The sequence below is a fragment of the Talpa occidentalis genome, unplaced genomic scaffold, assembly GCF_014898055.3.
Source record: "Talpa occidentalis isolate TD23 unplaced genomic scaffold, MPIMG_talOcc4v2.1 talOcc4.15, whole genome shotgun sequence".
Taxonomy (NCBI): Eukaryota; Metazoa; Chordata; class Mammalia; order Eulipotyphla; family Talpidae; genus Talpa; species Talpa occidentalis.
This window is the reverse complement of record NW_023601543.1, coordinates 83,375,532-83,389,717: the sequence shown is the minus strand read 5'-3', so window position 1 is coordinate 83,389,717 and position 14,186 is coordinate 83,375,532. Positions and strand designations below refer to the sequence as shown.

General features: G+C 50.2%; 1 protein-coding gene across 1 annotated transcript; it reads left to right on the top strand.

Annotated features, from left to right (window-relative positions):
* The first annotated feature begins 3,790 nt into the window (after window positions 1–3,790).
* On the top strand, window positions 3,791–13,915 carry TCEANC (transcription elongation factor A N-terminal and central domain containing). The gene is given in 4 exon segments (XM_037512704.2): window positions 3,791–3,852; window positions 5,772–5,889; window positions 10,725–11,767; window positions 11,770–13,915. Coding segments are annotated over 2 exon segments (1,056 nt in total). The 5' UTR covers window positions 3,791–3,852; window positions 5,772–5,889; window positions 10,725–10,851; the 3' UTR covers window positions 11,910–13,915.
* The last annotated feature ends 271 nt before the right edge of the window (window positions 13,916–14,186 follow it).

The window sequence follows — 14,186 nt, the reverse complement described above, 5'->3', positions numbered from 1 at the left end:
GGAGACCAGTCGTCCAGCCTTGGAAATGGGCCGCAGCACAAAAGCAGAAGTGTAAGAAAAGGCGTTGCTGATCAGGATGCCGCCCCGCCGGGGTGATGGGTCTCCATGCTGGCCTCCCTGTTACACTGCTTTACTCAGAGAGGGGTGTGAGTGCAGCCCAGCTTGGGTCATGTGGCTGCCCGCCCCCCCAGGCAGATTGGGGCCTCTGATGGGCGCATCAGGAGGTGGGCTAAGTGGGAGAGAGAAGGGGAGCAAACCTGCCAGCGTCCACTATGTGGTCCCCATCAGGTCAAAGCTGCCATTGAGAACGTGCCATTGTCCCGGCCAACGCGTCAGTTGAAATCACTACTTCATGACAGAAGAGTGGCACCGTTGCTCTCCTCTGTGACTGAAAACTGGGTAGTGGTTGGGTCAGGTTTGAAATGAAGAGCAACTAACATAAATGCTATGGCGTGAGCCCAATGACATGACAACTCCAATGGTATGGGGTGGGGGGTGGGGATGAGGCTGAAATGGAAAAAGGCTTCTCGGGGGCACTATCAATCAGAACGGTACACTTCTGGCCAAACATGCCCCCCTGGAGACTGAAGACCTGGAAGGAACATGGTCATTCTTTATATTGTCATTTTTGATGAATGGTTCCTCTTGGCGGCACGCCCAGGCCATAGCCTGGACGAGGGCTGTGGGTGCGTGTGAGGTCAGTCGTGAAGCTCCCCGTGCAAAGCAAAAGGCAAAGGAAGCAGCACAGACCACCGGTTTGTACTTTGTCTGGTTTTTTATGGAAGGAGCATTGTGTTGCATCATCCAGGTTTCAGGTGTGCATCATTATAAATCAACAAGGCCCATATTTTTAGGTCAATGCGCAGGTCTTGCTGCTGTGATGAACGGCTGTTGGAAACGACCTCCCTTTAAAGATCACCCGGGAACTGAAATGAAGCGAGGCAGTGCCCAGAGACGTCCGCACTGCAGTGCCCGGGCAGATGGCCGCCTCCTGCTTGCCTCCTGCTCGCCTCCACCCCAAAGGGGCGAGGGCCAGGTGCTGGGCTTCCGCTCACAAGGCAAGGGGGCAGGCCGGGGTCTCTAAGAGTTGGCATTCTTTCATCCCATTTCTTTGTGTACTTTTCCTCTCTTTTCCTGATTGAATGGAATTTTGAGTCATCCCTACTAATAAAGCAGTACTGTCTCATCGCCTCTGAATTTCCACCCGTGGGCCGAGAAGAGGCTGCAGTAAATTTGTGGGGCCTTCGTTTTTCTCCTAATCTGTTGCCATGGATCTGCGGTCGCATAACTCCCACTCTAGAGAGACAAGCAATGTGGATGAACGGTGTGAAAAGGGAGAACAGGAGGCATGGCCAGGACCTAAAGATGAGCACAGGCCCAGGAGGATATTCAATGGGAACCTTCCTGACCCAGGGCTCCCCCCAGGCCCCTAAAGCTGAGCACCAGGTTAGGTGGCTCTCTGTAAGCTCAGTAAGGTGGCTCTCAGTAAGTGATTCTGGCTCCTTCTCCCACAGGAGACCTTGGGCATCATCCAGAGACATTTTTGGTTGTCACAGCTTGGGGGTGGGGTGGGGAGAGGCCACTGAATAATCCTACAGAGTGACCTTTCCCCCAGTAATAGTCTAGTCTGGCCCAAAAGGTCACTAACGCTGCAGGTGAGAAATCCTGCCCACCCCCACCCCCTGCATGCCAGAAAGCAGGACATCCCCGCTAGAGAACCAGGAAGCCTTTCCCAGTGGCTGAGTCCCCAGAGGCTGCCCACTGTACCCGCCAAGAGCAGAGACTCTGGCCCAGCCTCCGGGGTTTCAGGGCCAGCTCCATGACTCACTGGCTGTGCCTCCTCAGGCAAGTTACTTGACCTCTCTGTGCCTCCTATTCCTGCCCTACCAGAAGCTGATCATACCAGTGCCTACCCCAACAGAAAAAGGCTGGGTGGACCGGATGTCCCAAAGCCGGAGCTTGTAGCCAACCAGTTTATCATTGGAAGCAGGGAATGGGTGAGCAGAGGGGGCACAACAAGGGAGATCTCCCCAAAAATCCCAAAAGTGAGCCCACAAGAACAACAACACAGGTGGTTTGGGGACATCACCACTTAGGGAGCTTTAATGCCAGGTAGTCATTAATTTCTGAGCATCATAGTTTCCTGAGGCTGCCATAACAAAGCACTACAAACTGGATGGCTTAAAGCCACAGAAATTTATTCTCTCATAATTATGGAGCCAGAAGCTCAACCTCAAGGGATTGACAGGCCCACGGTCCCCCTGAAAGCCTTAGGAGGAGACTCCCTCCTTGCGGCTTCCAGCTTCTTGTGGTGCCTGCAGTTCCCTGGCTTGGCCGCATCAGTCCAGTGTCTGCGTTCACTTTTGCATGACCTGTCTGTGTCTTCTGTCTCATAAGGATATTTGTCATTGAATTATATCTACAAAGACCCCCACTTTTTTTTTTTTTTTTTTCAGAATAAAGTCAGGCACAGGTTCTTGTGGTTAGATGAGATCCTTTTACCTTCTCCTGCCTTCTATTTGGAAAGACCAGAAAATAGTGATGGAAGCAGGGGGAGGGGTCAGCAAGGAGAGTGAAGATATTGATCCACATGCCTTCCTGTGCTGCAACATAGAGTTACAGGTGGCTCCTGAGCACCTGAGCTGAGGGAAGGTCAGAGCTTGAATTGGTTGAGTAACTGAAGCTTTGATATTAGATTAGAATGAATTTATCAACCTAAAAAATTCAGATTGTTCCTTTTTACTGTCAATACTGTGTCATTATAACTTTGGTGAGAAAAAAAAATCCCTAAAAAAAAAAAAAGATATTATTCCAGGACCTTATTTCGTTATGTACCATTTCACTTAAAGATGCAGTTTTCAGGAACCTACCGACAACATGGAGGACCGAGTGTAGTTGAAAACGAACAAGCTTTGGGATTGGCTCAAGCCTGATGTTCCAGCTCCGGGACAGCCAGGGGGCAGGGAAGAGTGCCCGGAGAGCCTGTTTCAAGGCAACGGAGAGAAAAAAAAATAAAGTTTCTCCTTACACCGAAGGGGAGCCCAACTTGGTGAAGAAATCGCATGTGTAGGTGTCTCATTTGTTTCTCTGATTGAACCATTTTATAGCAAGAGCCTTTTGAAACTAAAGTCTGTTAGGTTATTTGTAGGATGGATCTGCAGTGTTTGAGTTTTGAAAATGGAATTGCTGCTGCTGCCTAATGACAGCTTTAATCTTGGCCTTGCCTGCCTGCCTGCCTTCTAGGTAAGATTGATGACAATCCTAGAATGGCCCTGCTTTCTGAACCATCCAATCCAGGGCAAAGCCCTGCTTCCTTGAAACTTCCTCCAAGTTACCTTGTAAGGGGAGGATCAGCCAAGAAGGCTGCCACATTCTCTAGGGCTGCCATCACGTCGGTTTTATTGGAAATGGGAGGGCAAGAACGTGGACAGGGGAGAGGTGCCGGGTGCGCGTCAGCTGAGTGAATGTCCACTACTGACACTTCCGTAGCAACAGATGCACGCTGGGGGTGCAAAATAAAGGGTACGTTCGGGAGTAGTTCGACAAATCTGGCAGCTCAAAGACACTCATGGGGCTCATTTCTTCCAATTCCTGCCCTGCTGCCGGACGCGTGTCCGCTCCCCTGGCATGCAGTGAAGAGCCCCCCGCTCCCGGCTCCCCGCTCCCCGCTCCCGGCTCCCCGCTCCCCGCCCAGTGATCACTCTGCGCAGGCGCCACTTCTCTAGCACGCAAGCGCCGACTCTCCGGCCTGCGCGCGCGGATTGGCTGCGTCCTCGCGGTCGCCCTTGGAGGCCGGACGTTCTCTCCGGACGCGGGTCCTCGCAGGGCGCCCGGGCCGCTCGGTGCCTGTCGGTGAGCCCCGCTCGGGCTAGACCGGGGGTCCGCTTCGCAGCGCGGCGAGCCCCTGTTTGCAGTGGGAGCCCACCGCGGCGCTCTGGCCGGCCAGGCCCGAACACCCCCTCACTCCTCCCTGTCCTCCGGCCGCCGTCACCGCGGGCGACGCTTCCCTTGGGGCGGCCGCGGCTGGGGTGCTGGGTGCCGGGCCGCCTCCCCACCCCCGGTCCTGCTCGCTTTGCTCGTCGCTCCACCCCACCCACCGAACTCCTGGCGCGGGGCCAGAACTGGCCCTTGGCCTGCTCACGTCCCCTCGCCCACCCTGGAGCACGATCGCCACGCGAACCCGCCCTCGCGCTGCGTGAAAGCGGCGCCCCTGCCAGCCCTTGGTATCTTCCTCCGCACGGAGGAAGGGGCGCCCTGTAAGGCTGCAGAGGGTACCTGGGTTATGCTGGAGGCCTAAAATATCCTCTAGCGCTTACAGAGACATAAACATCCAAACAGATGCAGGTTACTGCCCGTGTGCTGCCAGCTTTTGGCCATTTCTTTCATTTTGGTCTGTTCTCTCCTCGGGTTTTAGGTAGTTTTAATGCAAATGTGTTCATCTTGTCCGCACTGCAGTATTAGTATTTATGATCTTTTTAATGTGCGTTCAGTCAACAAATATTTAGGGCCCACTCTTGCTGGCACTGTATAAACACAGGTTGTGATTGGTATTTAGAAGCTAAGGCTCTAAGTGTATACTTAGGCTTTTCTATATTAGCGTGGTCTTTAAAACTTGCTCCGTATGGGAGCCGCAGCTACACAAGGCCCTTGACAGCTTGACCTACGCTGAGTCCCAGCTGAGCTGTGCAGTGAGTGTACAACAGTTCTGGAGAATTAGCATGAAAAAGAGAATATCCGCAAAATTTTGTTTATGTTGAGGACATATTCAAGTGGCAGTGTTTTGGATACACTGGGTTAAATATTGATAAAATGTACTGTAATTTTACCTCTTGCTTTTTAAGGTGGCTACTAGAACTTTTTTTCTTATTCGGGTGCGGTATTCTCCTGCACTGCCTGGCTCTAGAAAGGGGTCAGCTAACTCTGACCCGCAGCCAAATCCAGCCTGGCTATCTTGGACAGAAACATTTATAGAAACAGTTGTGCTACCTCTGGTGCTGCTACAGGGCCAGCAGAGTTGAGCAGTCCATGCAGAGACTGGCTGGTCAGCATAGGCTAACATATTTACTCTGGCCTTTCATGGAAGAAGCTTGCTGGCCCCTGCTCTAGAACAAAGCTTGGTGTGATAGATCTTTGAATCTACCCTTTTGTGGAAGCCACATCAGTCCTACTGAGTGACATGCACAGTTCCAAGCATTTTATAAGGACTATCTCATTCTCACATTAATCCAAAGATGTCGCATGCCTCTCCTCCCCACCTCCCACCCCCATTTTATAGAGGAGAAAATAATTGAGGCAGAGAATGGTCAAGAAATTTACCCAACTTGGCCCTCACCCCTCACCCTTCACTTCTGGGAACCTGACCCTCCTGATTCCCAAATGGCTTGACACCTAGGGCCCCCTCATGAGCTTACAGTAGATGTCTGCTTTTTTTTTTTTTTTACTGAATTTTTTAATGATTGTGTGAACTAGAGATGAGGTTGGTCTCCCTTGAAAGAAGCTGAGGGGCCATGGCTCAGGTGCAGTGGGTGCGAGCAAGGTGGTCTGCCGTGGAAGGAAATGAAGCTCCCAAGCAGAGAGAAGCGAGCATCCAGGATGCTCTTCACTCATTTAACCAGAAACCGTCTGTTGCATCATAGGCAGTGTTGGTGAGGGATGTCGCAGGAGTAAGACAGATGCCATCTATGGTCTGGTGGGGAAAGCGGCAGTGAGAGAAATTTTTTCAGTGTAGTATCCACCATGCAAAAACTGCGGACATTTGATGTTTTTAACAGGTCCCTCTGCCAGGTGGAGACAGCCATACACCTGTCTTGGGTAATGGCGAGGACTGAGATGCGCTGAGCAGGGATGGTGTGCACAGTTGCTCCGTAAATGTGCGGGCCTTACTAAGAGGTAAGTGCAGGAATGAGTATGGGGAGTTGGGTGCAGCCAGAGGCAGAAAACTGTTCTCAGGGGAGTTGACACAGCAGGTGTCTTTAGTATGCAGAGTCCGTGGGACTGTTTAGGGAAAGCCTGCCTCAGAGGGATTCTGTGTGTCAGCCTAGGAGCAGAACGGGAGCTGTCTCTGTGTCGACAGTGGGACAGGTGGTACTGCTGCGGGCAAGGAGTAGTGCTGTGGGTACTACAGAGCAGTGGTGACACTGGAATCACCTGGAGAGCTGAAATAACACCCAGGCCTAGCCTCAGCGATGCTAATTCGGTCTGCCTGGGGCAAGGCCCTGGTGTTGTTGGTTTTTTTGTTTTGCCGTTTAGTTTCTACCAATGATTATGATTTGGGTTTGCAGGCAGGATTGAGAACTACTCCTGGTGAGAGATAGGCCAGGCTCCTGAGCTCCTGGAGTCAAGGCCCAGAGTTGTGAAATGTGTAGGGCCTGGCGGTTGGTGCATCGAGTCAGGGAGGAGGCTGGGAGGGCCTCGTCCTCATCTGACCAAGGGCACGACCTTTGACTCCAACCTGAGAGCTGAGAAGCTCTGAGGGGCTCTCAGCAGGAAGGTGAGCGCACATTTTGTGGAGAGCAGGAAGTGCTGTGCCTCGGAGTGAGGCAGAGAAGCAGCACACGGCCCTGGCCAGATGGTGGAAAGGCCGCTGTTCCTCCTGTGTGTCCCCCGGCGGGCTGGCGTCTGGCCTTGTAGTTGACCGGATTCATGTCTGTTCCTTCCCCTGGGCTGCCAGCTCTTTCAAGGCAGAGAGTATTTCTTTAGGCCCAGCATCCACCAAGTGCTAGCTACACAGTCAGCATGTCATGGATGAGGGTGCTAGACAGAACACACGGCTTCCCTTGTCTTTCTGTGGCAGTTCTCAACATTTTCTATCCCAGTTGCTTCCACACTAGACCCTTGGAGGGTGATAAATGCTTGGTATTCACATGTCCCACAGGGAGAGTAGAACGTTTGATAGGATTTAAATGGTATTTAAATTATGGAGGCGAGTGGCAAACAGTATGGCGGCGCCTCAAGGAATTAAAATAGAATTACCCTATGTCCAGCAATCCCACCTCTGGATATTTGCTCCCAAATAATTGAAAGCGGGGTCTCCAAGAGGCATTCATGCACCCACGCTAATGGCAGCATTATTCACAGTTGCCAAGGGGTGGGAGGCACCCAGATGTGCGCAGGATGAATGCAGCAACCAGATGTGGCCCGTCCAGTGAGTGGAATATGATTCAGCCTTAAAAGGAGAGAAATTCTGATGCTTGCTGCAACCCCATGGAAGAACTTTGAGGACATTGAGCCAAGTGAAATAAGCCCGTCACAAAAAGACAAATATTACCACTTACACGAGATCCCTAAAGTAGTGAAATTCATCGAAAGCAGAACAGTGGTTGCGGGGGGTGGGGTGGGGCTGAGGTAGAGGAAGGAGCAGGACGTTGCTTCGCGGCACAGGCATGTTTTTCAAGATGAAAAGGGTCTGGAGGCTGCACGTGGTGAGCATACTTAGCACTCCTGAACCATCTGCTGGAAAGTGGTTAAGGTGGTAAGGTTTATGGTGTGTGTTTTACCACACTTAGAAAATTCACCATAGATAAAGATCGAGGACAGCAAATGAGAGGGCGTGTGAGCCCAGAGCTTACACGTGAACCCGCTCACTTCTGGAGATTTACGGGGCATCCTGCTGATAAAGCAGAACTGCTGCTGTCCTGGCTCTGAGGCCCTGAAGCTCCAAGTAAATCCCCCTTCAGAATCCCCTGGAAACCCTGACCCTTGTTGAGAAACTCCCGGCTGAGTTAAATATTGCCTGACCTCTTCGTGGGCACTCGAGACCTGTCTCTCATTAACCAGCAAGCTGCACCCCCGCTCCTTCCCCAGCCGTGCGTGTCGAATGATTATAAAATATTTCTTTTTTGTTGGGAAACTTTCCAACAAGTGCGGAGGGCTCAGGTGTGGTGACGGGGCTGCTTGACTTCTCCAGACCCCGCCATCCCAGGCAGACACATGGGAGGGGAAAGCCGGGCCACCAGAGGCCACGTCCTGTTTCTGTGCAAGCTCACCTGTCCTGTTTTCTGGGCCTTTGACCTTAGGGAGACCGCTTTCAACATTTTCAGTCTTTAAAAGTGGAACTTTAAAAATACAAAACCAATTACTTTATTTTTTTGTTTTTAAAGATTTATTTTTATTTATTCATGTGAGCGCTGGGTACAGTCAGAAGCGCAGGAGGGTGAGAGAATCCACCAGAGCCAGAGCAGGGAACAGAGCAGGCAGAAGGACCGAAGTACACTGCTGAGGGCAGCAGCGGGCGGCAGGAGAGGTCTGCGCGCCCTGTGGGACCCTCCTCCGGTGGCCGGGGAGCAGCCGGGGAATGAACCGGCGCTGCAGAGGCTGCGGGCAGCTTCGCAACCCAGCGCTCAACCGCTGCGCCACCGGGGAGGCCCAACCAATTATTTTTAAGTACTGATTATCGGCAATGAGAAAAATGGCCATTTAAGATCCTGCGTTGATGGCCTGCTGACTCTGAGTGGCCACCCAGGTTGTCCCCCTCAGCTCCCTCTGGGGGTAATAAAGCCAGACTCCCGCGCTTGGTCATCTTTGAGCCGAGCCATCAGGGGACACCAGTTGGACCCTCGTGATTGTGGCCAAGGGTACTTAACGCTTCCTACTTGGGTTAGAATTGGAGAGGAGAGTTGACTGTTTTATTCAATAGATTCAGCGATAGACTTTGAGGAAACTGTGAATGCTACGCTGAATGCAAAGCCCCTTCAGTGCCTTAGGGACAGTATTCTGATTCCAGAGAGAAGGGAGAAGTTGACTGAAGTAGCATGCCATCTCCCAGTAAGCAAGTATCTTAAATGTATAGTTTAATCACAACATTCTACTCTTCTAATAGCTTTTCAGGTGGTGAGAATAATAAATACTCCTCATGGAAATGCAGAAAAGAGTAAAAGAACAAACACAAATCACTTGCTATGTTACCATTCAGCACGTGTCACCCTTTAAAATTCTGTGCATCTATTTTTAGGCTTTTCACATGTGATTTTTAAGTGACATTTGGATCAGACTCTATAGATTGTTTTCAAAGAAAAGCTTTACTTTGGTGCAGTTCACGTAGAGAACAATTCACCTATTCGGAGCATACAAGTCAGTGGTTTGGGGCATATTCATTCATTCGCAAATGTCCAACTCAGCACACAGTCACCTTTGGAAGCTTTCACCTGTCCCTGAGAAAAACTCACAATTAGCAGCCCTGTCTTTCACTCTACCCCCACTTCTTCCTCCCCACCTCCAGGCCTAGTCAACCTCTGATCTGCTTTCTGTCTCCATAGATTTGCATGTTCTAGACATTTCATAGACAGGGAATCTGAGGTGCCCAACTTCTTTCACTTAGCAGAGTGTTTTCAAGGCTCATCCATCTCGTACCATGTATCAGAACTTCATTTCTCTCTATTGTCAGACTGCGTTCTATTGGACAATAGGTACTTTTTTATTCTTGGCCTGGGTTGTTTCCACTTTTTGTGTGTTATGAATAATGCTGCTGTGACCATTAACGTGCAGCTCTGCTGGGCCACTGAAAACACTCTTTAATCTTTCATGTTTGCAGTTTTACCTTCTGATTTGGTCGCCTTGCATTACATTCTGACTGTTTTCCCACTCTGTTAAATAGTCTTTAAGAACACTGTGTCAAATGGGCCAGTGATGACGTCATCCTTGGAATGTAGCTTATTTTTTTTAACCATTTGGGCCCTTCCCATTTCTTCCAGCTTTGATGAAAAGTTTTATAAATACAACCTCTGCCTCTCATTTCCTGAAAGTAAAACTACAGAAGTAGAATCACTGACTACAGGGGCATTCAGTTTTTACGTACTTGTCAGATGGCTTCTAGGAAGACTGCATTCGTCTGTCTTCAGTGGTGTTAGCCTGTGACTGGCCGGTGGTGGCTATATGATATCAAGTCCTGTGAAATGAGAGGCCACAGGATTTTGAAAAGACAGAGCCCTGCCATCAAGATGTCCACGTTCATGTGTAGACCAGGCGGGCAGCTGCAGGTGCTGTGCAGGGTGTGGCACAGGCGAGGCGGTGTGCATCACGCAGATTGAGGATGACCAGTGAGGCAGAGTGAACATTTACCTGCTCAGGGTGAGAGGCACACACACAGTCATTGAGCAACTTTTTACACTTAAAAATTAAAGCGAGAAAGTTAATGGAACTAAACTCAAGTATGAGGACACATCAGTAGTCAGAGTCAGCCGGTGCTTCCAAAGACCCAGATGGCAGCACAGTGGGGCCCGTTGGGCTGCCTCCCGACCTGGCTAACTCACCATTTCTCTAGAGTCCTTGGGACTTTAGCACGCCCTGCGAGCCCTGCTTCTCATTGTTTTGTACTCAGAAATGCACCACTTAAAGATCATAAAACCAGCAGGTAGTTCAGTTAATGAATATGGGGGACCTTGGCTTTTGTGGTGTCTTCACAAGGACAGGAAATTTGCAGCAGGTAACAAAACAAAGGGGCTTAGGCCTTGCTCAGCCTGTCTTCCCCATGGACGCCAGCACTAGCGTGACTTTTCTCCTAATCTGACCACCAAGTTCCATCCAAAGGAATAGACTTACGTTGGTCTGGAAAGATCACTGATCTGTCAAACTAGAGATGGGGAAATCTTCCAACAAGCTGCTTTTAAGCAACTGTCAATGCAGAAGCAGTCCTGCTTTTTTTTTTTTAAACAACTGAGAGCTTTTGAAATGAAACCACACCAGCTTACAGATTCCAATTTCTAACATGTCGCCCCATTTTATTATAGACCTTTCAGAAACCCTGCACAGGTAACTATGGCCTGTGTGCTGCCCATGCTGCCCTCTGGAAGCTGTAACTGGCCAATATGAGCTTAAGAAAACGGAAGCCTCTTTTTTTTCCTTTGAGCTGCGAAGATGTCTGACAAGAACCAGGTCGCCGCCCGAGCTGCCCTGATTGAGCGGCTGCTGTCTCAAAGGAATTTTGAGGATCTTGGCGACCACCTTGCTGAGCTAGAGACTCTTCCTGTGACTAAGGAGCTCCTCCAGGAGACAGATGTGGTAAGGGCGGTGTACAGAGTCCTCAGAGCCTGCCCCACGGTGGCTTTGAAAAAGAAGGCCAAGTGTTTGCTCTCACAGTGGAGAGCTCTTTATAAGGATCCTCACTGCAAAGCCAGGGCTGGCCCTAATTTCTTCACCACTGGTGGAAACAAAGAGGAAAATTCGGGACTTTCTCGTGGCCCAGGTCAGGATGAGGTACCAGCCGGCCCTGGCTCTGCTTCTCCACAATCATCTCCAGAGGCCTTGGCGGAAGCTACTGACAGGACGGCGCCAGGGAACAGCCCCGGGCAGATGGAACCTAAGGAAGGGCATATGGGGGGCGACCCTGAACCTTCCAGGGAGAGGTCAGGCGAGCTGCTGGATCCCAGGGGGCCCTTGAGAAGCAAGTGCACACAGCTGCTGTATGATGCCTTAGCGGGCTCCTCCACGGGTCAGCCCCAGGCTGCTGTGTGGCCAAACTTTGCGCGAGAAATTGAAGAGCACATCTTTGCCCTTCATTCAAAGAACCTCAAAAAATACAAAACTTGTATCAGAAGCAAAGTTGCCAATCTGAGGAACCCCCGGAACCCTCACTTATCGCGAAACCTGCTCTCTGGGGCCATGTCCCCAAGGGAATTTGCCGAAATGACCGTCCTGGAAATGGCCAGTGAGGAACTGAAGCAGCTGCGAGCATCTTATGCGGAATCCTGCATCCAGGAGCGGTCGCTGCCCCGCGCTGTCGAGGGCACGCCGACGAGGAAAATAAAATGCAGGCGGTGCGAGCAGTTCAACTGCCGGTCACCTTGATTGCCAGGGGCACGCTTTTCCTTCCAAGTTGGGTACGGAATTCAAACCCAGATGAAGAAATGATGACCTACGTCATCTGTAACGAGTGCGGGGAGCAGTGGTACCACAGCAAGTGGGTGTGCCTGTGAACCCCACCCGGCGGGGCACCTTTTATTTGTACGGGCCCATTATGCTTGTTCGCACATGGTGTGCACACGTCGGCAGGCTCTCGAAGCTGAAGGAAAGCGGCGCCTGTGGCTGCTCCCGCCGTGTCACGAAACACTGACAGTTTGGGCGAATGGGTGACTATTTGCCTTGTGCCTTATGGCCACTTAGTTCAAGATCGTTTGAGATGTGCTGTCTCAGCAACAGGCCTGGAGTCCTGCATGTTAGAATCACCAGGAAGCTTTGAAAACTCACTGATGCCAGGGCCCATGCTAGAGCCATCCGAGCTAACTGCGGGGTGTGGTCCAGCCATCAACCTTTTTTAATTCCCCAAGTTATTTTTAGATGCAGTTGGGGCTCAGAGCTACTCAGAGATGGGTCACTTAATCCTTTTCACAGCGCTAAGAAAGGGACGTCATCCTATGCGCTTTACAGATGAGGGAGCAGGGCTGCAAGCCACCTGGCCGCAAGCTGCCCAGCTCAGGCTGCTCCTGGCTCTTCTGAATCCACCACCCGCGACTGCCGTGCTGTTGACTTCTGAAAACGGTGTCCATGGAGCCACATGCGCTGCATTGACATTGGACACTAGAGCTTTGTCATCGCCTCGACTCTTCTCCTTTTACGGGACTCCTTGAGCCATGAAGGTCCCCCTATAACTCATTTTGCACAATTAAAAATTTCTTTCTTGTGCTCTTTACATTTTTTTCCTCCCACAAGTTCTCCAGGGTAAATTTTTTTTTTACGATTTATTCTAATTTATGCATACAAGAACTCGGGTGTAGGCCAGCGGTACAGGTTGAGGGTGAGAGGATTCACCAGAGACAGAGTGGGGAGCAGAACAGGTGGTTTGACTGAAATACACTGCTGAGGGGAACAGCGGGGAGACAGGAGAGGTCTGCTGCGCCATGTGGGTTGCTCCCTGGCTGGGGATCAAACTCATGCTACAGTGGCTGCTGATAGCTTGATAGCACTGACTTTAACCCCTGCGCCACCAGGGTAAACTTTAAACAAATATATATACAGTTGGTCACTACTGGGGTTAAGAGGCAAGTTCTGCATAACTTTCACTGACTTCAAGTCATCTGTCCATTAGACCTGGGAGGAGTCAGTTCCAGAACATTTCACAGCATATTCACATTTACTGTGTGGACCCAGTGCCACCTTATCTCCAGTGATAAGGCTGCTACTCCCTTCCTGGTTTCAGAACAGCAAAGTTCAGGCTGGCATGCTGTGACCCTTTTCAGTCTGAAGCTCCACTTCTGCTTATAGAAAAACGAACATTAATCTGGCCAAGGAAGTCCCCTGACCTCAGTCTTTGACTTTCCCAACATTTCTCTAATGAATCAAATGTCTTCGAGGCCTTAGCCAACCATGTGGGACCAGTCTGTGAAATTGGTTAAACACAACCAGCCTGCTACATGATCACTGCTGGTTTTGTCTCTTGAAAAACTTCCATAGAACGTTCATAGTTATCATTTTGTTAGAGTTTCCCTTGGCATCATCTACAGACCTCCACATTTCTACCAGGTCTTTTCTCCTAGCTCGCCTAACTTCCTTTCTCGAAACTCTGAAGGCCTGATGGTCTGTCTAGCCAAGCTGCTCAAGACAGCCCCGACAAAGTTCTGGTTTGTGTTCCCAAGGGGTTTGAGGCCAGCAAGGGTGCATTCTCTGCTGCTGTCTCCTCCCTCTGGCTTCCCAGAGCTGCTTATTGTCAGGTGACACGTCAAGTCTTTTCCAGAGAAACTTGCCAAATCACCTAAAACTCCCAAGTTTTGCAAAGTGGTTTTGTATGACTTGGAATGATCTTAGAAACCAGCCATTGGGTAGAAAAGAGTGGAAACCAAGTGTGGTTGATCAGGTCATGTCGGCTTTTGGTTTGGGGGATTTTGTGTGTGACTTTTGAGGGGGTGGGTTTTGTTTTGTAGTTTTGATTTATACTGAAATTTTGCATACTAAATTTGCAGAAAAATAAAAACATTTGAAATGGAAATTCCTGTCCAAGTTATGAAACTCTGGCTGGTGTTTCTCAGTCCATATCAACTTTCTCAGGGACTTGGGCAGCGAAGGGAAAGAAGAAAACAGTAATCTGGGTGGTTTTCTTTCAGTCACTGAGTCAGCGTTACACTTCCTAAGTAGTCATTCTCTTGTATCCTTTGTCTTACTGCCAAAAAGGCAGTGGATTTTAAAGCAATTTCTTTAAAATTGCTCATGAAGTAAAGGCTTTTCATTTCATTTAAAATCAGTTTTAAAGTTAAGTGCAA